This window comes from Pipistrellus hanaki (assembly GCF_964339955.1).
Source record: "Pipistrellus hanaki genome assembly, chromosome: 13".
Taxonomy (NCBI): domain Eukaryota; kingdom Metazoa; phylum Chordata; class Mammalia; order Chiroptera; family Vespertilionidae; genus Pipistrellus; species Pipistrellus hanaki.
Genome location: NC_140515.1, coordinates 44,605,978 through 44,630,641, shown reverse-complemented (window position 1 = coordinate 44,630,641; position 24,664 = coordinate 44,605,978). Strand labels below are relative to the sequence as shown.

The window sequence follows — 24,664 nt, the reverse complement described above, 5'->3', positions numbered from 1 at the left end:
TACTGGGAAAAACCAGCTAGGGCTAGAAGATTTTAAGATTGCACAACCAATTATTTATATATTGGACAAAGTGAACTGGTATTCTGAAGCCTTCCCAAACCTCAGGACAAATTTAAATTCAGTTAGAGGTTATCAAATAATAAAGCAATAATTAAATGCACAAATATCCATCTGCCAACTGGTTGCTGTGTTACCTTTCCTGACCCCTCTATATGAGACTACTGAAGGAAAGAGGATTCCTTTAACCCAACCAATCCCAGAGCCAGAGATATATACCTAAGTCTTTAATGAATTTTCCCTAACTGGCCTTCCCCTCTAAAATAATACATTTATTCAAACGATTTGAAAGAAGGGGAAATACACCTAGTTTCATTGAGGGGCTGAGTGACATTTAAGTGTTTGTTCAACCCCCTCTCTATGACAGGTTGTGTGTGAGATGCTGGGCAATAGAGTGAGGCCTATCCACAGTGTATAATAGGCCATTAGACATGCAGTGTGGTAGAGTGAATGTAAAAATCACCCGTTTTCCTCTTCCTGTATTCCTGCCTCTTATAATATGACTTTGCAGCTCCTCTAATTGAGAAGTTAAGTTTATGTTCCAACCTCTGGAGTATGGACTGGCCTGATGACTTGCTTGGGCCAAGGGGACATGTCAGAAGTGACTGTGAGCCACTCCTGAGCCTAGGCCTTCAGAGACCTGTGTGCTCCTGTTCTCTATCCTGGAACCCTGCCTACGTGAATGGCCAGGGCCAGCCCAATGGGAATGAGAGGCCACATGGAGGAGAGCTGAGCTGAGCGGAGGGTCCCCAGCCCACTTGCCAATCTGCAGCTGGCCAGAGATACACCATGGACAGACAAAGCACCCAGAGGAGCCTGGCCTAACGTGCTGACCCAGAGAACTGTAGGCTAAATAAAAAGTTATTGTTTTAAGCCACTCGGTTTGAGGATGGTTTGTTAAACAATAGTGCCTAACCAATACACACAGGAACAACAAGTGCTAGGTCCGACAAACCAAATACAAGGTGCCATAAAGATCTTGATGGGAGCACCTGTGAGATAACTGCAACCTGTTTACCATTACCAATGACTCATGCAATGTAGGTATATAAACCACGGACCTGAACACCCATCAGAAAGAACACAAAGAAGCTGTCTATCTAGGGAAGGGCTGCCTCAAGACAGCCATAGTTCCTTTGAAAAACTGTCTACGGATGAGTTGGATTGGCCTGTGAAGTCATTCTTTGTTTCTTTCTCTCTCTCTCTCTCTCTCTCTCTCTCTCTCTCTCTCTCTCTCAAAAAAAAAAAAAAAAGCTCTTTCACTCAATTAAGCCTGTTGGATTCGATAACAATTGTCTAGCTTGATTCAAAGCAGCCATATCCTCCCTGACACATGTTCAGCCTCCACCACTCTGGAGAGGCTGGGATTTTAAATCCAGTCCCCCTGAATTTATGACACACACACACAGTAGCAAGTCCCTACAGGCTGAAAATCAAACTGTAATTCAAAGGCCACGGGGCTGAGGAAACAGCCAGGAGATAAATCCCAATTTCAACCTTGGATTCTCTGCAAGTTGATTCAGTGGCCTGTCAGTCATATTTAAAAATAAAATAAAACTACAGAGACACCCGGCGGCCTGTTTTAAAGAGAAACAGGAGCGTGCTTTCCAGAACTCCTTCAAAAGGCTCTTGTTACCTGAAAGGGGCTGGTATGTGTTATGGTAAGGGCCCGAGAACACGGGGCCCCCATCCGTCACCTGCAGAAGTTTCTGAATTTTTAACGAATGAGACAGAAGCAAGGAATGAGACGGTGAAAGGCCACCGAGGCCACCTTGCTGATGGAAGGTGATGGTACAAAGGTCAAAGCAGCCCGTTTCTAGAGCTGGGAGGTCACGGCCACGGAGCACGTAACGAATGACAGCATGCTGGGCACAGTGCCCTGAGAACTCACCTTGCAGCCCTCGCACGCGCTGACCCCATAGTGGTACCCCGATGACTTGTCCTGGCAGACGAAGCAGGGCTTGTACACGCGAGGGGGAGGAAGCGGAGACGGCGGGCTCGGGACGAGCTCCTCAGAGCTGGTGCTCTGGGTTTCAATCGCTGCAAAGGAGATGGGGAGGGGGGGGGGGAAGAGAGAAAACGGATGTCAGTTCATTTCTGTTTTGCCAGTGAATTCATGGGCCTCTGCCCCAAATGCAGCACCAACACCCGCAAAGACAGGCCCACGAAACCAGTGGCTACTGTAGGCACAGCACTGGGACACTGACATGGATGGGGTGCTCAACAGTTTGCAAAGTAACCCCATGTGTCTCTGTCTCCCATTGCAAGAGAGACAATTTTATCACCATTTCACCCTAAAGAGAAACAGTCAGAGGGGTGCAGTGACGTGTCCAAGATCAACAGGGCAGTGGTAGAGCCAAAACAGAGTCAGATCGTGTACTGCAAACCCCAGGCTCTTTCTCCCCTTTCCTTTCCCCTAGCTTCTCATTGAGATAGAGTCTCAGAAATAACTTGTTTGAACCTGTTGTTCATTTAACCAAAAGCAAGTTTCCTGTGGACAAATGAAGAAAATGCCCCAAGTTGCCATTCTTCAAGCACATGGTGAGGGCCTCTGGCATGCATCCATAACTGATCTTCATTAATAATAATATTGGCAAGCCCTGCGCTACTCAAAGAGCGCTCCCTGATGCATCAGCATGACTTTAGAACTTAGTAGAAAAAATAGTATCAGGCCCCAGCTCAAATCTATGGAATCAGAATTTGCATTTTAACAAAACCCCAGGAGAGTGAATGTACAGCTAGTGTTTAAGGACCCCAGCTTTGCACTAACGATGGCACAGAGTCATGCTGATCTTTAGTCCAGATTTAAAAAGATGGAATCCCCCCATTTCATTGTTTAACCACTCAAATCCCATGGGAAATAGGAATTCGTAGAACTTAAGTATTCTATTATACCTACTTTACATATTTTATGTACAAATAAAGCCCAGCCCTATTCCTATCATAGGCAAAAATGCTGATAAAGTCTGATGGATATAGGAAAAGTAATAAAGTGATTCATAAATGTTCTAGAATCTTCTAATCTCTGAATCAATTGACAACAGATTTCTCAGAGTATAAAAATTCCAGTTGTTTCACTGTCCCTAGTCTCCTACAGTAGATATTCTGCTGACTGAATTGTCCTATAGTCAAACTTTCAGCAAGTTGAGTCAACTCATCCACTAGACACACTTAATCAAACCTCATCTCGCAATCCTGCTACCACACCAGGCTACGAATTAACCTCAACTACTGCAATAACCTCTTCACTATCTACTTCTCTATGCCGGAGTCCATTCTTCAAACAAGCAGTAAGATAACTCTTCAAAAAGTTAAAATCAATCCCTTTCACTTACCTGCCCTAAAGCTCTTTGATAATCACAAATTAGATCAAAGCCCAACTCCTTGCTATGTCCTATGAAGCTCTCCATGATATGGCCCATTAGCAATATCAATGATTCTCCTAACTCAGTGGTCGGCAAACTCATTAGTCAACAGAGCCAAATATCAACAGTACGATTGAAATTTCTTTTGAGAGCCAAATTTTTTAAACTTAAACTTCTTCTAATGCCACTTCTTCAAAATAGACTCGCCCAGGCCATGGTATTTTGTGGAAGAGCCACACTCAAGGGGCCAAAGAGCTGCATGTGGCTCACAAGCTACAATTTACTGACCACAACCCTAACTTACTAACTTCTAAACATTTGGCTTCTATTCCATCCCTTGAATAGGACAAGCTCTTATTCCAACTTAAGGCAAATTAATATTTGCTTCATGGAAATTTTCAAACTTTCACACCTCTGGTTCATTCCCACCTCTTAAATCGTAAAGCAAAGTTTTAAGATCTCAGAGAAGACGTCTCTTAATAAAATGCCCTACCCCGTTCCTCACTCCAAGCCATTATTTATTTTAATTTCTATAAAACTCTCTAACTTTACAAAGTTTGTGTGCATATTCATATTATACCTCTGCCACACCCTCCAGGATGGGTTTAATGAGGCCAAAGCACTTATCTATGTTGTTTACAACTGTGTTCCAGGCCTAGAAGAGGTCCTGACACATAATAGGTAAATAATCAACAAGTATTCCTTGAATTAATAATTCCTTTTCTTTACAAACACTAAGTGCCCCTCTAAGTCATGAAATTATAAAACTGGAAATCAAATAGCTTTCCTATGCTCATTTGCTTACTTAAAAAAAATAAGTATCCCTTTAGAATAGAATCAATTGTTATTTTCGAATTTTTATCATTCAAAAGAATCTTGGAATGAATTCATTATATTAGCACGGGTCTAGTAGATAACCCTATTAGAGTCTTCATTGGTTAGACCAGAGGTATCTGGAATGAAGAAAGCCCCTACTCTGCACAGCTTGGCACAATTATATCAAATGTTCTACAGATGGGTTGGCATAGGAGATGTCCCTAAAGCTTATCAGATCACTTATTAGGCTGTGAAGGCAAAAACATTTCTCATACTTATCAGCTTCACCGAAAGCAAATAGGTAATAATGACATCAAGAAGAAAACAGTACTTGTTAAAAGTACAAAATAATATATCACTTTGTTCAAATAAACAAAAAAACTAACAAAAAAAAAAAAATCACACACACACATACAAGTTCATACACAAGTTTTTCACCCAGAGAGAAACACTGTTATCATCTTGGCATACCCCTTCCAGGCCATTTTTCTATACATACAAATGTTTTGGGTTTGTTTACTAAAATGGAAATGTACTATAGATTCCATTTGGGACTTAGTCTGCTTAACTTTTTCTGTCAGAAGCTTATTTCCTTGTCAAAAAATATTTCCCCCAAAAAACATTCCATTAGGATAAATATCTTTGTAGCTAATCTCAGCACATCTCTATTTCCTTAGGACAAATTCTCCGAAGTGGAATTATTCACTCAAAAGTGGTGGTTACTTAACGATTATTTTGTTAGTTTTCAATGCGTGTTGATGAATTGACTTCTAGAAAGGCTGTGTCAATTAACACTCCTGAAATCAATAAGTGAATCTTCCCCGGATGCTCCCCAATGCTTCTGGATGGGTTCTACTTGTGTGCCTCCACTTCTGTCCAAGCGCTTCCCCAATGCCCAGGGAGCCACGTGGCCACTACTATGACCCATCCTGCACTGTGTTCTCTGCGGAAGCAGTGTGTTTGTGGTGGTGGTGGTGGTGGGGGGGGAGGGGGGCGGAGGAGGTGTTTCAATGTCCTACTCACTCATGTAGAACAGCTAATCCAGCTCGACTAGGGAAGTTGTAAATAGAATTGTTAGGGCTGGATTCAGCTGTCAGAGCTATGCCCTGAATTTCAAAAGTGGGTGGTAATTTCCATAAATATGCCACTTCAAATACATGTACTCAAGGGAGCCCAGCATCTTACCTTCGCAAAGATAGGACGCAGAACTGCGGGCCACTTAACACCCAAGAAACTTGAGACACATACCCAGAAGAGGGAGGCCTCAAAAAATCCCAAAACATTTCACTAAAGTTGGAAAAAGACTTTTTCTAAGGATGAGCGCCATGTATAATAAATGAATGAATCTAGAAGGCTTTTCCTGAATAGCTGCCATGAATGGAAATGTGCTATTGTAAGCCATCAATTGTGAAGGCTCTGGACTTTTAGGAAGGCTGTGGTGATTTCACCTGCGCCGCTATGAACTTTCCCATGTCTGCACAATGGATGTTCACCTCCTCGATGGTTTCTTTTTGCTGAGTGACTATAACATGCCAAGCATTGTGTTACATGGAAAGTGCATGGTATAATCCCTTAGCCTTGACAGGTTTGGTCTAATAGAGAGTAAATGAATGATTAAAATATAACAGTAGTTCCCAGCCTTGGCTATATATTAGAATTACCAGGGGAGTTTTCAACCATCCTAAGGCACAGATTTTATTCAGACCTGTTATGCCAGAATGTCTGGGAATAGAAACCAAGCATGAGCTTGCCTTTTTTTTTTTTTTAAACAAAATATTCCCAGGTGAATCCAAATTGCAGCAGTTTGGGAACTACTGGAATTATAATAACAAAGAAAGTTTCAAGGTTAGTCAGCCCAGGAGAAATCAAGGGAGGGTTCCCAGAGGAGATGACCAGGCTGTGATTTGACAGATAAATTGTTTCTTTCTATTGTGGGTTGAATTTGAATTGTATAAATGCTATAAATGAATCCCCCACACACACACCTCAACAGAAATGGCATATGTATGACAAGAAATAATCATGTTCAGAATGTTCCACTCGTAGTAAAGAATTAAATATTTGTGCCTTCAGATACTCAAATATCACCCTCAAAATTGGTAATCTGTAGCTCTTTATTTCCTTCTTGTGGCCTATAACACTGAGAATAATGAGAGAAAGAAAGAAAGAAAGAAAGAAAGAAAGAAAGAAAGAAAGAAAGAAAGAAAGAAAGAAAGAAAGAAAGAAAGAAAAGGAAGAAAGAAAGAAAGGGAAGGAAGGAAGGAAGGAAGGAAGGAAGGAAGGAAGGAAGGAAGGAAGGGAGGAAGAAAGGAAGGAAGGAAGGAAGGAAGGAAGGAAGGAAGGAAGGAAGAAAGGAAGGAAAGAAAGAAAAGGAGAGCAAGAAAAGAGAGAAAGGAAAGAAAAGAGTGAAAGGAAGGAAGGAATGAAGGAAGAGAAAGAAAGAAGAGAGAGAAAGAGGGAGGGAGGGAGGAAGGATCACAAATGGTTTAATCAGACTGCTAAAGCTAATCTTAAACTCTCCATGGCAAATTCTAGAATTATATATTACAGCCAGGATATGGCATCTATATAAAAGTAGATTCCTACAAGTGCTGGCGAGGATGTAGAGAAAAGGGAACCCTAGTACACTGCTGGTAGGAATGCAGACTGGTGCGGCCATTATGAAAAACAATATGGAGTTTCCTCAAAAAATTAAATATGGAATTTCCATTTGACCCAGTGATCCCACTTCTAAGAATATATCCTAAGAAACCCAAAGCACCAATCAGAAAGAATGTATGCACCCCTATGTTCATAGCAGCACAATTTACAATAGCTAAGATCTGGAAACAGCTCAAGTGCCTAAATAAACAGTTGTAGTACATTTTTACCATGGAATACTATGCAGCAGTGAAAAAGAAGAATCTCTTATCTTTTGAGACAGTATGGAGGAACCTGGAGAGTATCATTCTAAGTGAAATGAGTCATTCAGAGTAAGACAAGCGTCACATGATCTCACGCATATGTGGAATCTAAGTAACAAAATAAACTGATGATTGGAGTAGATCCAGAGACATGGAAGCATGGAACAGAGTGGGGAATCTCAGAGAGAAGACAGGGGAGGTTGGGTGGGTGGGGTAGAAGGTAATCAAAGACCTTGTATGCATAGATGCAAAACCCATGGACAGAGACAATAGTGTGCTGAAGGCCTGAGGTGGGGGGTGGGGCAGGAGGAGGATAGAGGGGATTAAGAGGGGAATAATTAAAAATAAAAAAATAAAAGCAGATTCCTACTTTAATGCAACCTCTGGCCTTTTGATAATGTAACAAAAATACTTTGGAAAAGTTTATTAATGCTCCTCTTCCTGTCCCCCCACTCCAACTCCCACCCCCACCCCTAAGACAGTGGGAAACAAGGGGGGGAGACAGCCTAATGGTTCCCCTTTCACTAGTCACGCTGGTATTTAAGGTAGCTACAGAGTGCCTGGCCATTGATCTGCTCACTGTCATCCTGCTTAAATCAATAATCTATTAGTCCCTTTAAATTAGAGTTAGATTCATCAAATGCCCTTGAGAGGCCTCAAACATTCTGTTCCTTATTCCAGGCAAGCACCATCAGTTTATGGAATGATAAAATTTTTGCTGGAAAACTCTGCAGGCTCAGCAGACAGTGTGCCCTGTAACAGCTCATTCAGCGATCTCGGTAGGCCCAAAACGCAGTTTTTAGACTTCTCAGGAGGAGGGGGAGAAAGAGGCTTTGTGTCATGCAACCAGACAACTGCACGCCAGCCGTCCTGATGTGATTTCAGTTTGGGGAAGCAGCCTTTGAAGGAATGATTCGGGTCTACCTTTGGCCTCCTGCTTGTTATTTATTTGCTTGCCCCCCTCATTGTCTTAGTCAGTGCTCTTTGGCGATTGCATCCCAGACAAGCAACAGCAGCCTCCGACGGGGCATCTCAGCGGCTCACCAGATGGGCTGGCTTGCTTCGTCAGGGAATGGCCAAGACAGAGAACTTCTGCTTGGCTCCGAGGTCCCGCCCTGCCCGGAGCAGAGTCAGCACCAGAGGTGCTGAGGGCGCTTCTCGGGGCTGCGAAAGGAGACAGTAAGCTGCCCAGACCTGCGTGGGCAGACACGAGCTCCCGGCCCTGGTTTCAAACCGCCCCATCCCTGCCACACAGAGATGGCTACCACTGAGGAAAACAAAGCCAGGATCACTTCCCCCTGTAAAAACTCATTCCAGGTCTCGCTTGCCTCTGATTCAGTGGTGGGGAACATCTGGCCTGCAGGCCATCTAAGACAGGGGTCTTCAAACTATGGCCCGCGGGCCACATGAGGCCCGCAGAGGAGTCTGATCCGGCCCACCAGGTTTTTTGGGCAGTGAGCGCAGCTGAGGTGTTACAGTAGGAATTAGTAGTTCATATAGTCCGGCCCTCCAGCTCTCTGAGGGACCGTGATCTGGCCCCCACTTTAAAAAGTTTGAAGACCCCTGAAAGACCTTCATTGGGTCTGGCCCTGCCAAGGCATTAGGGGTGAGGTAATCAAACGTTTGACCACGTAGAGCAGGCTAATTTTTAGGTTGATGATCTGGTATGGGCCACGGATGATGTTATAAACATCCAAATGGCCCTTAGCAGAAAAAGGGTTCCCTCACCCCCTGCATTAGTGCTTCTCAAAATGTGGTCCATCCAGACCAGCAACCAGCAACAGAATCCTGGGGACCATGGGGTGGGCAGGCATTTGCTTACATTAGTTATTTTCATTCTACCTATGGTAAAGGACCATTTCTTATCCTTCTACCCTAAATCCATCAAGGATTCATAACACTCAATAAAAACAAACCTCTAGTGAAAAAAATATATGTAAATACAACGAATCTTTAAAAAAAAGGAATTATGAAAAAGATGACCACAACACAACCTCCAACTTAGGAAACACGTGCGCAGACAGCATATTTCTCTGTCCAACTGCTGTACAAGTCACATGTGTCAAACACAAGGCCCGCGGGCCAAATCCAGCCCGCCAGGCCTTGCAATGTGGCCCGCACCGCGCTGTCATCACTGCACTCCGCTGTCAGTTTATGACATTGTCAGTTTATGACTGTTCAGTAAACCATTCGGCCCGCGATTTAGGCTGGATTTTAGATTTTGGCCCCTTCTCTGATTGAGTTCGACACCCCTCTAAACTCTTGCTCTCGGCGTCTCCACCTGTGGTGGACCGGCCGGGGGCAGGTTAGGGGAGGACAGGGCCACGGATGGCATTGTGCGGAGCACTGCTCCGAAGGACTTCGAACTCAGAGGGTGTTTGCAGGCAAAACAAAGCAAAGCAGAACCTCCACCGACTGAAACGGTGCCACGTGGAAGGCCAGCTCTCCCAGGGACCCGGCTTTCTTACACACCACCTCCATTCCGGGGGGTTCCTTCATTCCCAACATTCAAAAGAAAAAAAAAAAAGAAATGTACTGCTGTTGTCTGTTAAGAGGACTTGGCACTTACAAACTCCACTCACCTGAGAAAACAGCCTACGGGTCCTTGTTGTTACAACACACCTGAGTGTCATTTAAACACACAGAAAAGCCTCCGACAATAGCTCCCTTCACGATTCCTAACATGCCTGGCATTTTTTCTAAAGGTGAGATTAAGGAGCAGATAGCATTTTTAAGAGAGAGCTCAGTATACAGCCCGCCCCCCCCCCCCAACCCCTTCCTTTGTGAGAACTAATTTACTGCCGGCTAAACCACGCTGACAGATTTCAGGATTTAGCTGCTCGCCTTATGAAAACACTGCCTTTTTGCTAGAACCTTCCACACGAAGACAGTATTTGAATGCACTCTCTGGGCAGCTGAGCCTTAAAAGAAAAAAAAGAAAAAAGAAAAAAAAGAGTTGTAAAGCAAAAGGCATTTCCTGCAAGACCCCCAGGGAATGTGAGCCCAGCGCTCCAGACCCGATGGGAGGGAGGCATTTCAGCTAATTAAGAGGGACCGGCAAAGTGTTGCATTTGGTCAAAACATTTCAGTTGGGCTTCATTTTTGTTGGCACCAAAGAGAGCCGGTCTGGATATTTTCCCCTCCTTCTTCTTCTGTGGACTCACGGCAGGACTGCAGGGCCCAGGGCTCACATACATTAGGGGGAAAGTCAAAGGAAACGCCAAAGTTCAACCAAAGTACAAGTAATTAGAACCAGATTCTCCCGGGCGCGCATGCGTGCGTGTGTGTGTGTATGTGTGTGTATGTGTGTGCGCGCGCTTTATTAAAATATAATTTACATGCCTCCAAACGTTAGCGTGCGGGCCAAAGAAGTCCACATACTGTCGCTCATTTAATTTTCCTGTCGCCTCTTGGTGAGGGAGGGGGGGGGGGGGATCTGCTTTTAATCATCTTTTCAGGGGAAGCGATTTGGTTCCACACACACGCATGGGTTTTGGGTTTTGCAAACCTGCGAATCGCATTCTGAAATTAGGTAATTGCCGGAGCAGAAAATCTCTCCGCTGCAAGACGGTCTTGCCGCACACCGCGGCTGGCTTTGTTATTATTAAGCGGCTCCAAGATCAGTGCAGGGCTGGGGGCAGGCGAGGGGAAGGAGGGGGTGTTGGGAGAAGGAAAACATCACTGTGGGCCTTTGGCAGGCCTGACTCAGTAACCTGCCCGTGACCCTGAGGAGTGTGTGTTTGCCCGGGTCACCGGGGATCCTGGCGGAGGGAGGGAGGGCTGCAGCCGGGCTAGGAGGATCCCTGCTATCCTGACCACAGGCGACAGGTGCGGGGCCCAACGCAGGGCCTGGGTGGGGGGGAGACTCGGGTTTTTGGCTCCTTAGAGTAGGGGTGTCGAACTCAACCAGAGAAGGGGCCAAAATCTAAAATCCAGCCTAAATCGCGGGCCGAATGGTTTACTGAACAGTCATAAACTGACAATGTCATAAACTGACAGCGGAGTGCAGTGATGACAGCGCGGTGCGGGCCACATTGCAAGGCCTGGCGGGCTGGATTTGGCCCGCGGGCCTTGTGTTTGACATATGTGCCTTAGAGAAAGCCTTCTTTGGCAAAATACAGCCCAGGGGGATTGGGCAAAAGCAGGTTTCCAGCTTCACCCAGAAATGCCTGTCCATCACAGTAGGCATCGAACGAAAACCCTCACTGGATTCCTAGGAACAGGAGCAACCTGGGGACACCCTGACTCGTGGAAAGGTCTCGCGACTGTCCTCACTCTCCCCCACTCCCCAGCATCCCAAGCATTGTGCTGAGTCAATCTGGCATGGGAACCCGGCCGGCTTCCCTCCGCACAGGTCCTTACGAAACGCCCCACCTTGTTAAGTGCTTAATATATTAAGATCTTGGAGCTGGGCGTGTGTTTATGCTCACCAGAAACCAGAAGCCTGCGTTCTCTCCCACGGAATGTTGGCAGGGGCTCGGAGTTGGCAGGGGGTTCAAAGTTGCACCGGAAGAGCCTGAACTAATAGGATCTGCTATTGACCGAGCCCTCCCCGTGTGCCTGGGGCTGTGCTCCGGGCTTCATAGGCCTTCACTCATTTACTCCTCCCAAAAGCACGGGGAGGGGAGGGACCCGGAGCTCTGCCCCTTAGAATTAGGAAATTTAAAAAGATAGCACCCCTCTCGGCCTTTACAGAAGAGATTTAAATGGCTTCCTATACAGTATACAAATCTTTAAAAAATAATAATAATATATATATTATTAATTGCCTTTTTACAGAGAGGAAGGGAGAGGGATAGTTAGAAACATCGATGAGAGAGAAACATCGACCAGGTGCCTCCTGCACACCTCCTACTGGGGATGTGCCCACAACCAAGGTACATGCCCTTGATCTGGAATCGAACCGGAAACCTTCCAGTCGGCAGGCTGATGCTCTATCCACTGAGCCAAACCGGTTAGGGCCAGTATACAATTCTTAGTTCACAAAACCCCACATTTTCACTCCTCGTGTTCCATCTCCCTCATTTATTTCCTCTGCTAGAAACATCCATGGGTATGATCTTCTTTACCCAAATTTGAGAACTGGAGAATCGTGTCCCTTCCTTCCTTTTAATTCATGGTTATAATTGTCCAGACACTGGCTGGAGCCCAGGCACGGCTGTTGTGAACAAGCTAGTTTGGGCCTTTAAAAGCGAGCGAGGGCGGATCAGTACCCACTAATCACTGTCCTGTAGCTACACCTGCCCGGGCTCCCGGCCAGCGGCGGGAATTATTTCTGGGACTGACTTTTACCGTGGGAAGCGCTGTCATATTTTCATAAGGGACCGTGACACATTCAGCACCTACATTTCATTTTTATAATGTGCTTCCTCGCTTCCAGGGATAGAGCCGAAAATTATCTCATAGGTTGTGTTGGGTGACGTTTTTAACGTACGAGGCCCTCTATCACCATTTTCTAAGGCACACTCAGATAGCTCTGACAGGATTCAAATAAATTCTCCCTTAAAATCACTTAACAGGCAGCCCCGTCTAAGTACTTATTAATGATCTGCAGGGAGAGGCATCGGGCGTGGGGCTGTATGAACTGAACAAATGCCGGCACGGGCCTCGGGGGCCGTGTGTGCATGGAGCTAATTGCACCGCGGGATTGAGGTCCCCCTGAAGAGTTTATCTCAACACCAAACGGCCCGGCTCCGTATTCCACTTCTAATCAGGGTTCCCGTCATTTCTAAAGAAGCAATTATTGCACTAATAAACGACGTTCTATTATCTGTTCAAATTTCCTGTGCCCAAAGTAGATGAAAATAGGAGCATTAAAATGCATAAGGCCTCAGATACACATTTCTTGGCTTCTGTGCTGTAAATATGCGTGTTCTTTTTTTTTCCCCCAACCACGTTGGTGGCAGCCTCGCAGAAAAGCAATGGGGAGAGGCTCTCTGAGACACTTAAGGGAGAGGACAGTGAAATGAGGCTTTGTCACATGGGAACCCTCGCCACTCTTCTGCGGTCTGAGAAAGTTCAAGTGAAACTGCACCAGAACGCAGCCAAACCCCTCTTAACAAAACAACGCTCTGCTCGCTCGGTTATGCTTGCCGCAAAGGGTCCTTTCTGTGTTGTGTTGTGTAGGTATACACTCATATTAGTGGCTTCAAAATAACTCTGAAGCCAATTTAATCCTCATGGTGTGGATTCCGTTGGTTCCAAAAAAGAACGAAAACACCATGGCCCTGCAGAAACTGGTGTGCAGCGGGGAAGCGATGGGAAGGGCGCGGGTTTTGCTGCCAGAGGAACTGAATTCGAATCCCTCCTCTGTTACTTTTCTTCACAGCTCTGAGCCCCATCGGGAGGCCTGTGTGCATGAAAATGCAGGCACTCCTAACATTCCTGTTGGTGAGCTGGTGACAGGCAAGCAGTATCTGCAACTCACCCAGCACACACACAGTAAGTGCTTAATAAGTGACAGACAACCCTGATTCCCCCCATGCCCCCCCCCCGACACATTTCCTGTGTACTTTCTTAATGTAGGGTAGCTATTCTTTCTTTGCTTTTTTCTTTTCGTTTCTTTTCTTCTTCATTTTTTAAAAATATATTTTATTGATTTTCCACAGAGAGGAAGGAAGAGAGATAGAGAGCTAGAAACGTCGATGAGAGAGAAACATCGACCAGCTGCCTCCTGCACACCCCCCACTGGGGATGTGCCCGCAACCAATGTACATGCCCTTGACCGGAATCGAACCCGGGACCTTTCAGTCCGCAGACCGACACTCTATCCACTGAGCCAAACCCATTTCGGCATCTTTTTTTTTTTTTTTTTTTTTAAATATATTTTTATTGATTTCAGAAAGGAAGGGAGAGGGAGAGATAGAAACATCAATAATGAGAAAGAATCATTGATCAGCTGCCTCCTGCCCACCCCATACTGGGAATAGAGCCCGCACCCCGGGCATATGTCTTGACTGGGAATCGAACCGTGACCTCCTGGTTCATAGGCTGATGCTCAACCACCGAGCCACACCAGCCAGCTGGGCTAGGGTGGCCATTCTCAACCAACACAGATTCTGCCCCCCAAGAGACATGATGCAGTATCTGGGGAAAGTTTGGCTGCCATAATTGGAGGCCTCCCCTGGCTTTTAGTGGGTACAGGCCAGGGATGTTCTAAATATCCCACAAGGCACAGGAGAACTCCCTCCATCCCCAACAACAACAACAATGACGACAATGAATTATCAGGCCCAGATGACACGGAGTGCTGAGGTTGAAAAGCCCTGGGATAGGGTAAGGATGCTTCTTGTGGGCACACTTGAGGCAAAGGAGTGGAACAACAAGTGAAATAATTTCCTGTAGCACCAGGGAAGGGAAACTGCACAGAAGCGCCATGGCCGATTGGCTCAGTTGGTTGGAGGGTCATCCCATGCACCAAGTGTTTCCAGGTTCCATTCTCAGTCATGGCACATACCTCTGTTGCACATTCAATCCCTTGTCTGGGGTTTTTGGGAGGCAACTGGTTGATGCTTCTCTCTAACATTAATGTTTCTATTTCACATGACGTTTTTCCCTGTTTCTCTCTCTCCCTCTTTCTCACCCCCGCCCCCCTCTCAAATCAATGAAGATATCCTTGGGTGAGGATAAAAAAAAAAAGACAGAATGCATACACTCAGCTCCTAACTCTGTCTCTAAGCAGTCACTTCTCCTACCCGAGCCTCAGCTTCCTAATCTGAGAAGCAAAGATGGCAAGTCTGCATACCACACTGCAAGGTCTACACTTTGTAAACTACAAAACTATTAAACCACATAAAAATGATAGATAACACTTCATTATTAGAGTGTTTGAAAGGCAGGTATCCTAACCTGACTAATATTATTACCTTAGAAGATGACAGAAATATCTTTGGAGTCTAGTCTAATAATAACTCAGAGTATTAATAGCTAACATTCTGGAGCATGCACCATAGGCTAGCCACCACCACCACTCTGCTCTGAGCATTTTGCACGTATTCATTCATTTGATCCCCATAATCATCCTATGAGATGGCTCCTCTTAGTAGTTCTTTTTTACAAGGAAGAACTGAAGACACAAGGCAGTTAGGCAACTTGCTGAAGGCCACACAGAGCAGAGAATTGAAGGCAAATGGTCTTGGGTTCCAGAGAATGGATATGACCAGGTGTTGGGAGAAGACAATGACATTCTCTCTTTGACTACACTAGAGGTCTGATGCACAAAAATCGTGCACTTGGCGACGGTGTCCCTCAGCCCGGCCTGCGCCCTCTCACAGGCCGGGAGCCCTTAGGGGAAGTCCGACCGACGGCTTAGGCCTGATCCACATCAATTGGATGTCCTTAGTGCTACCGCAGGCAGAGGTGGGAGAGGCTCCGGCCACCACTGCTGCACTCGCCAGCCGTGAGCCTGGCTTCTGGCTTCCTTGTGGGAGTGCACTGACCACTAGGAGGCAGCTCCTGTGTTGAGCTTCAGCTCCCTGGTGGTCAGTGCACATCATAGCAACTGGTCATTTGGCTGTTCAGTTGATTTGCATATTTTATTATATAGGATAGAACTTTTCTGGCAAGAGGTTGGCAAAATCTCTGGCAGCAAATTTGAGAATATACCAATTAAGTCCAAGGCACACAGTTACCCCAAGATAAAGACCAAAAGTTAACCTGGAAAACTAAAAATGAAGCTAAGGGGACAGAAATAAAGCCTTTTTGTTTTCTTTCCAGTCATAGCAATAAAATAGGAAAGTCCCCCAGAAGCCAACACAAGAATTAGAAGTCTCTTTCTCTCTCTCTCCCCTCCCACTCCCACCCCCTCTCTCTCTCCCCCCTCCCACATCTTCCCTGCTAAGAAACCAGCCCCCAGCAGGCAGAATGGCAGCAGCTAAGCCCAAGGTTCCAAGGCCTTTGGCAGTGGTCCAAGGGCGTGTGACTACACTCTGTGAGGAGCAGCAACTCAGGCCAAATGTGGTCAGCAGTACTGCCGGCTGCTCCGGGCTCTGCTAGGGGGTGGGGGGCTCTGGACCAAGCCCCCTCCCTCCCTGCCCCTAAGCATATGTGGCACGAAAACGAAACCAGCATGGAGAATTGTTGCTGCCTGAAGATTTGGAATCCCCAAAAGAAGAGCTGACTCACTCTCTTCCCTGAGGTCCAGGGTGTGTAGGAGGAGTGACTACAGCAGAAAGGTAGTAAATAAATATGCCTTCCAAACCTTCTAGTTGACTAATAGGAAGATTCTGTTAGTGCTACGGTTAGGCAGAACAGATCAGTTCCAAAGTATACACTTGGGGATATTTTTAAAGATTCTTAAGTTTCTATATGGAATTGTTCAGATTAGAGAAACACTATAACACTGATTTTTTTTTTTTTTCTTTCCGAACAGTGGTTTTTCAATATTTCTTGATGTGAGAAGGTGAGAATTTCAAAGTGCTTTACTTTTAGTTCTGATGAAAGAAATCGCCAAGGAAAGCTTGGAAATATCAAAGAAATGTTCACCAATCTCCCAGCTATGAGCAGGCCGAAAGGCTTAAGTCTTTTGGGATATTCGTTCCTCCAGGGTACTTTCCTTCTATCTGCAAATTGAGGCATGTAGTTGGAAGTGTGAACTCTGGAGCCAGCCTGCCTGGGTTCAATCTTAACTCTTCTACTTACTAGCTGTGTGACTTTGGGCAAGTTACTTAACCTCTCTGAACCTCAATTTCCCCTTCCATAAAATGATAGCATATCCCTCCTTAGATTATCATAAGCATTAAACAGTAATGCGCTGTCAAGCGCTTGACATATGCCTGTCATGTAGCAGTATCAGACAGTTATCATCTTTACTGTATCAAGGGTCATTATTGTGTTGATGAATCTCAATGTACTCACCTTCCCGCCTTTCTCCTACTCATCAATCTCCTATCTTGATTTCCTAACCTTCACTTCCATTTCCCTATCAAAATAGTAGTCCCTCCTGTGCATGCTAATATGAATAAAACAAGTCCTCTTTGCCTCATTACACTCTCAACTGTCTCTTCCCAGCCTCTCAGGCAGTTATGTAAAGTATGGCAACGACCACCTCCTCTCGGTTTTTTCAATCCATCCCCACCCCACAGGCCTAGAAGCCTCGGAAGCAGCTTCTTTAAACAACTCCTTACCACAGAAATCTGTCAGGGGAGAGCCTTCCATAGTTGCTGTCAGCCCCAAGTGGCAGACCTTTGGATGGACTGAATGGAAGGCTGGGCAGCACGGGGCAGTCACTGCCACCTGACAACATCCAGCTGCTGGCAAATATTTATCGAGCACCTGGCAGGTCCGGAGACTGCGCTACATGCTGGGTTAGAGGGACGTTAGAAGACACTGTTCTTGGCCCACGCAAATGGACAACTAAAAATACCAGATGGTAAAATCGGCCCCAACCTGGAGGAAGGTCCTGACGGGTGCCCAGGGCTGCCATGACCTGGCATGTTACTTGCACTCACAGAGGCTTTAACTGCCTCGCCTATAAACACCCGGTGCTTAACAGAGTGTGTGGGACGTAGCGTGAGCACAATAAATGTGGCTTGAAAAAAATGAAGGAGTGAAAAGAATGAAATCTGCGTAGAAATCTTTCTATGCGGTATCAAAGGAATGGTGACAGTTTCAGCCAGTTCAGCGGCATCTGCCAACAGCACATGCTATATGATGGTGGGTGACTTGAGGTGTGTGTTTTCACTCACGTTACCCTACTTGCTCTCTCGCGATAAAGGTGTGAAGAAGAGCTATCATGATCAGTTTTTAAATCTCTGTTATCACAGGAGGAAACCGAAGCTTAGAGCAGGTAAATGACTTGGCCAAGGTCACACAGTTGGGAAATGGCTTGATCCAAAACTGGCTTCCTGAATCCACACACAAGATTATGATGAACAAAAAACAAAGCACCCATTTATAGTCTCAGCTGTCCTATTCATTTTAAAAAAAATATATTTTATTGATTTTTTTACAGGGAGGAAGGGAGAGAGAGACAGAGAGACAGAAACGTCGATGAGAGAGAAGCACTGACCAGCTGCCTCTTGCACACCCCCCACTGGGGATGTGCCCGCAACCCAGGCACATGCCCTTGACCGGAACCGAACCTGGGACCCTTCAGTCCGCAGGCCGACGCTCCACCACTGAGCCAAACCGGTTTCGGCTGTCCTATTCATTTTTTAATGTTTTAAGTCAAGGTTGGCAAACTTTTCCAGTAAAAGGCCAGAGAGTAAGTACATTAGGCTTTGTAAGCCCTATAGTTGGTCTCTGTCACAACCACTGACAGGTCTGCCATTGTCAGAGAAAAGTGATTATAGATAAGATGCAAATGAACAAGTGTGACATGTTTGAGTTATTTATAAAAACTGGCTACAGGGCTAGATTTGGCTCCGTTTTCGGACCCCTGCTTTAAGATAAAGGATTTGATTATTTATTGATTGATTTAAAGAGAGAGAGGAATGAGAAACATTTATTTGTTATCCCACCCATATATACATTCATTGGTTGATTCTTTTTGTGCCCTGACTGGGGATTGAACCTGAAACCTGGAGTATCTGGATGACACTCCTACCCACTGAACTACTCAGCCAGGGCTAAGACATTAAAACGTTTTCTTCATATAGTAACTGCACATGTTCCTATAAAATTCATGCTTTTCTTTGCTTCCAGAGTGAAGGTAGAGTATGATAGCCATATGACAGAGACGTGGGAAATATTTTAAGGATGTTAACGCTAGAGTGTACATAATATTTATGTACACCATAAATGTGTGAGATCTGCACCTTCCCTTCAAAACTAGCCTCATGCATGCATTTTTATTAGTTAGGGAGGTCAATATGTCTATCACAAGTTCATTTTAAAATTCCTTCCTACATATTCTGTCTGCTGAGATTATTTATCACACCTTGTTCCCTGGCCTAGAGCCAGGCAGAATATGGGGGTTTTAATACCTTTAATCCATTACATGGATTTTTTTAGAGCTCCATAAGACAAAATAAAACGCGCTCTCATGGTCATACATGCAATAAACCTGATATGCCACTTAATATTTCACCTCCCATTCTATATTTCAGCTGTGATGGTTTCCAGCTTTCCACGTGCAAAAAATGACATTATTTCAGCCATCTTTTTGCTCCAACCTTTGTTGTTGTTTGGTTAGAGAACGCCTGGGAACTCATAAACAATAAATCTCACCATGGCTTTGAGGGCTGATTATGATGGCTCCCCAACATTCTGAAGACGTACTGACATATGCTACCCAGTCAGCAATCTGAATTGGTCATGCTTATTTTTTATTAGGCCATGCTACCTTGTTCTGAGTGCATTATTAGTGTGATAGCCGGTCTCTGAAGACGGCCTGCTCAATGAACCACACGTCTAGGGCTCAATGAACCAAACGTCATTTACCTTTGAATCTGAGCTGCTACTGCGACTCCCTTTTGATCAATACAATGCAGAGAGGGTAATGGTGTGTTACACGCGAGGCTAGATCCTGAGGAGCCTTCCAGCTGCCATCTGGGATTCTCTGCAATGCTTATTCTGGGGGGAGCCATGGAAAGAGCCCAGGGACCGCCATGCTGTGAGGAAGCCCACACCACAAGAGGAGGCCGTTATGGAGACAGAGCTGCTCAGGCAGCCTTTAGCTGTCCCATCGGTCTCAGCTGAGGAACTACACCCATGAAAGGAGAAGTCATGCTGAACATCAAGCCTACTCAGGCTCTCAGAGGAGCCCCTCCCAGCCCCCCAGCACTAGCTCACTGCAACCATTTGAAAGACCCCAAGTGAGACGGAACCGCCAAGTACTGGGCTGGTCTGCTGTGTAGCCATAGATAACTGGAGCTAATGCTACAGTTAATGGAAGCTTATTTACTGCGGAGCCACGAAGACCCTGTGGCCACGGCCCACCTCAGCTCTTCCAGAATCTAGTAGATAGTAATTTGGTGTCATACGCACTGCCCAAGCTTTACGTGCATTCCTGCAGCTACAAGAGCAATGGAATAATTCCATCTAAAAATAAAAATAAAAAATTAAGACATTCTGGATTTTTAAAAAAAGTATCATTGCTTGGCTATGAATTCAAAGACTAATGATTAGGATATCATGGAATCTGGCTCTTAAAAATTAAAATATCAACTGTAATCCAAATGATCTCCTTTTCTCAAATTGCTTATAAAACTCATTCGTATCCACCTGAGCCCACATGTGAGCACCACCTGCTCATCCCCGGCACACGCCCTCTTTTATTTTGAGATGCAGCTGTCTGCGTCTGGGGCTGTTGTTCTTTATGAGCTCCTCCAGGGGACAGATTGGATCAGCCTCCCCCAACACTGGACATTGCAATTCAAAATAATAGCAAAAGACCTGCAGGTAATGAACCATAATGCTCACTTGATACCCGCTAAGGAGGGTTTAGATCGCTTGCTCTCTGCTACCTTTCGGGAAACATCTGTTTCATATGAGCCCGTTAAAAGTGCATACATCTGTAAATAATAAGCCTGTGTGTGCACATAATTTAATGAATCAGGACATAAAAAGGAATTGAACAGTAGGGGCAAAGCAATTAGAGTAACTGCCCATTTTGTTAAAAAAATGTATTGTTTCCAGCTTTCACTTGGAAAGCCTTCTATTCTTCGGTGGGTTCGGAGACTCCCAGCCTTCCTCACCCCCTCTCCCCACAAAGAAGAGAGGAGCAGACTTTGCATAGTTGGCCGAGGGAAGGAAACCCACATTATGCAAAGCTGGGTGGGGAACTTCCAGCTGCTTTCTCCTCCTCCAGAGGTCTGCAGTGGGTACCGAACGCCTCCGGGCCTGGGACCGCTCCTCTATAAAGTGGAGAAAGCACAGCGCTTCCTCTCAGGCTGCTGGGAGGTTTAGATGACGTCAGCCATTCTGCACACTTGGCAGGAATTAAAAATTTAATGTTAGGTATGATGAGGACGGTGATCATTCATGAGAAAGTCTATCACCCTTTGCAATCATCTGGGGGGAAAAACACAAAATAAAGTTCCTTTGGCCCCGGTCTGTGTGGCTCAGTTGGTTGGGCATCGCCCTGTGCATGGAAGGGTTGCTGGTTAGATACCTGGGCAGGGAGCAGGCCCAGGCTACAGGCTCGATCCCCAGCAGGGGGCATGCGGGAGGAAGCCAATCCATGCTCCATCTCCGATGGATGTTTTTCTCTCTCCCTCTTCCTTCCTCTTTTTCTGAAAAATCAGTGAAAAAAACATATATTTTTAAAATTCCTCTTGATGTGGTCCCATTTCTATTTGCTTGCTTCACACTATTTCTAGGGATGTGGAGAAAAAGGAGGTGGGTGGGGAGGAGGAGCAGCAATGTCTTGGTTAATGGGACGTACTGTTAGAAAATCTATACCGAGGCCATCAGAGTAAGTGCCAGAAGCTCAGGGAAATACCCCATTTCTTCTGTTTTCAGGCCTGTTTTCCAGCTAGTACATTTACACGGGCCTGCCATAACAGCCAACTCGAGCCTCCCAAGTTTGGACAGCCCCTCGAGTTTGCTTCAGGTTCGAGTAATCCAGAAATACAAGGATAAACAAAAGCAGGCGCCACTTGTGATGTTCTGAATGTCAAGTTTGTTGTCACTGAACTCCTCTCAGCATCTTCCTTGAGCACCTACTATGTGCCAGGCCCTGGGTGACAGAGCAAAGCTAAGTCTCCCACAAGTGCCTTCTCCTGCTAATACATATGTGCTTTGCTTAAGGTGGCCAGAAGTCCCGCTTCTGGCCACCTTAAGCAAAGCACGTATGTATTAGCAGGAGAAGGCATTTGTGGGATACAGAGCCTGGGACTTCCTAGAACACACAGGGAGGCTTCCATAGAGTACAGCTTGCTTTGTCCGCCTTCATGTCGTTTACGTTGAAAGTAGCTGAAAAATGTTGGAAGACACTCTGTCCATTTGAAAAACCAAACGCAAGACTAGACATGTGGATGCCGCCTTGGTACGATTGCTACAAAGAATATAATGAAGTCCAGCCCACGGGGATTCTATGAGAATCCTGGTTTAGCTCCGCAAACGAAGTGCGAGCAAAATAAGTGCTAAGTGTGTGCCAGGCCCCAGGAAAAACAGTCCCACCCAGAAGGAAAGCAAGTTAAACAATGACTGAAATCACCACCCCGCAGTTTTCTGTTTACATTCTCCTGCAGTCTATTTGCCAGCTACATAAAGAGATCATTAGAGCAATAGGGAAGAAGAATAAAGGCTAATGAAAGAGGGAAGTAAAGAGAGTGAGCAAATATTTAATAAATATTAATAGCTGGCGTACATGGAGCTGCGTTGTTCCGTACAGTAGCCACTCGCCACACGTGGCTCCTGAAAGCTAAGAAAATTAAAAAGGAAATAAAATGAAAGATGTAGATCCTCCAATGGATGGATATATTAGCCACATCTCAAGTGCTCAGTCACCACAGGTGGCAACTACCATACTGGCCAACACAGAATTACAGATCATTTCCATCACTGTAGAAAGTTTGATTGGACGGTGCCGAGATCTAGCATAGATCTCTTTTTTTTTTTTTTTTTTTTTAAATATATTTTACTGATTTTTATTTATTTATTTATTTTTATTTTTTATTTTTTTTTACAGAGAAGAAGGACAAGGGATAGAGAGTTAGAAACATCGATGAGAGAGAATCATCGATCAGCTGCCTCTTGCACACCCCCTACTGGGGATGTGCCTGCAACCATGGTATATGCCCTTGACTGGAATCGAACCTGGGACCTTTCAGTCCACAGGCTGATGCTCTATCCACTGAGCCAAACCAGTTTCAGTTAGATAGATCTTTTGCTTGAACCTGTCCGTGACTAAGCCATCGGTAACGGAGTACTGACCAGGTAGGTACAAGTACTCTACTAGCCTGGGAAAAGCAGAAGCAAAGGACACACTATCTAAACTCAAAGACCTCCCAGGGTTAGTAAGGGAACCCAACAATAAAATAAGGCAACACACACACACGTATACACACACACACACACACACACACTCCATCCCCATCATTTCCTCTCTTTTCTGCATTGCCCCCAAACCAAAACATTCGATGGTCCTTTCTTGGTATTAGTAGGACATAAAAACTGGTTCAGGGAGTCTTCACTCAGCTGACAGAGGACAGAGGCAACTAGCAGAAGCTGATGACACCTCTGTGAATCACTGAACGTGGTGGGTGGAGGCACCTTCCTGGGACTTAACCCAGCTCCACAACTGTGCGACGTCACGTCGTCACTCACCTTCTCTGAGCCTCAGCTTCCTCTTCTGTAGAATGAGGATAATCATACTTTCCTATCAGGCTTGTTTGTGAAGATTAACTGGTGACAATGTATGTGCAATCACTAGAGTAGAATGCTGTTAAATATTTAACCAGACCAAAAAAACCCCCAAGCTAACAAAAATCCCACAGAAGTCCTTCCATCTAATCAGAAGAGAGTAATTTCTTTGTTACGGGGCATAGATGCGATGATTGTTATTATGGACTAAAGATGGCAGCACATTCTTCCTCCCTCCCCCATGGAGAGGTAGACTCATTCGATCTGGCCCGGCCCTGTGGCTGCTTAGCAACAAAATATTTTGAAAGGGACTCTATGCCAGCTCTGGATCCTGCCTTTCAGAGGACTGGGAGCTTCTGCTTCTTCCCTCTGGGAGTGCTCCCTCTCAGACTGCGGGTGCCATGCGGAGAGTAGCAAGGCCTATGCAGCTACTGCACAGCCCCCGGTGGAGCTGTCTACCCACAACATCACTGCCAGCCCTGGGGGTGGCCTGACAACATCACTGCCAGCCCTGGGGGTGGCCTTCTGGTTAGCCCTGGTTAGCCCTGGATGATGCAGCCTCAGCTGACATCACGTGGAACAGAAGAACTGCCCAGCTGAGCCCAGTCCATCGCCTGGATCCTGAGACAATGAAGTGTCAGGCCACTAAGCCTTGGGGAAGTGTGTTACTCAGCAACATGCCCCAGGAACAATCATAAAGACGTACTTGGCTGTTTTACCACCTCATCTAATCAGGCCCCACCCCACAAGAACATTACTTAACAAACACTCCACAGACATTTAAGGGAGAGTCTTCAAGAAGCATGCTCGGAAGGTGTGCACTTACTCTGTTGCTCGGCATCCATGTAAAACGCTGCTCTATAAACTACACTTAGAAATATCTGGGACGCCTACACATGGGAAAACGCGAAGCCTGCTCCCTGGGACAAAAATGTGTCACCCACTCGATCCCTCACCTTATGCACCAGCTGTGGTTCGCAGTGGTTTTTAATTCTCATCAAAGTGAAACTCAGGCCCAACGTTCTGAGGAGATTCCAGTGTTTGTGTCAGAAGGGGGGCTGCATCACAGGGACTTGCGTGCCCAAGGGTGTCCCGTACATCGTGAGGCCAGAGAGAGCAGCGACAGCGTCAGACCCGTCCTGGTGTCCCCCCCAGAACATGCCAGGGAGCCTGGGGCCTGGCAGGCGCCCAAGAGCCCTTGGTTGAATGGAGCGCTGGGAGATCCAATCCATCAGTGAGCAATAAAAACGCGCTGCGCCCCTGACAGCATCCTTG

The 24,664-nt window shown here is 45.7% G+C and overlaps 1 protein-coding gene across 5 annotated transcripts in view; it reads right to left on the bottom strand.

The window, feature by feature from the left end:
- Positions 1–24,664, bottom strand: part of RARB (retinoic acid receptor beta) — a 625,020-nt gene that overhangs the window by 105,356 nt on the left and 495,000 nt on the right. For 4 of the 5 annotated variants that reach the window (XM_084902993.1, XM_084902995.1, XM_084902994.1 and 1 more), the window contains one exon: positions 1,949–2,097. In XM_084902993.1, coding sequence (XP_084759119.1) covers positions 1,949–2,097 — 149 coding nt within the window. Of the gene's footprint in view, positions 1–1,948; positions 2,098–11,571; positions 11,738–24,664 lie in introns of those variants that run through there. The other variant, XM_084902997.1, reaches the window with a different exon arrangement.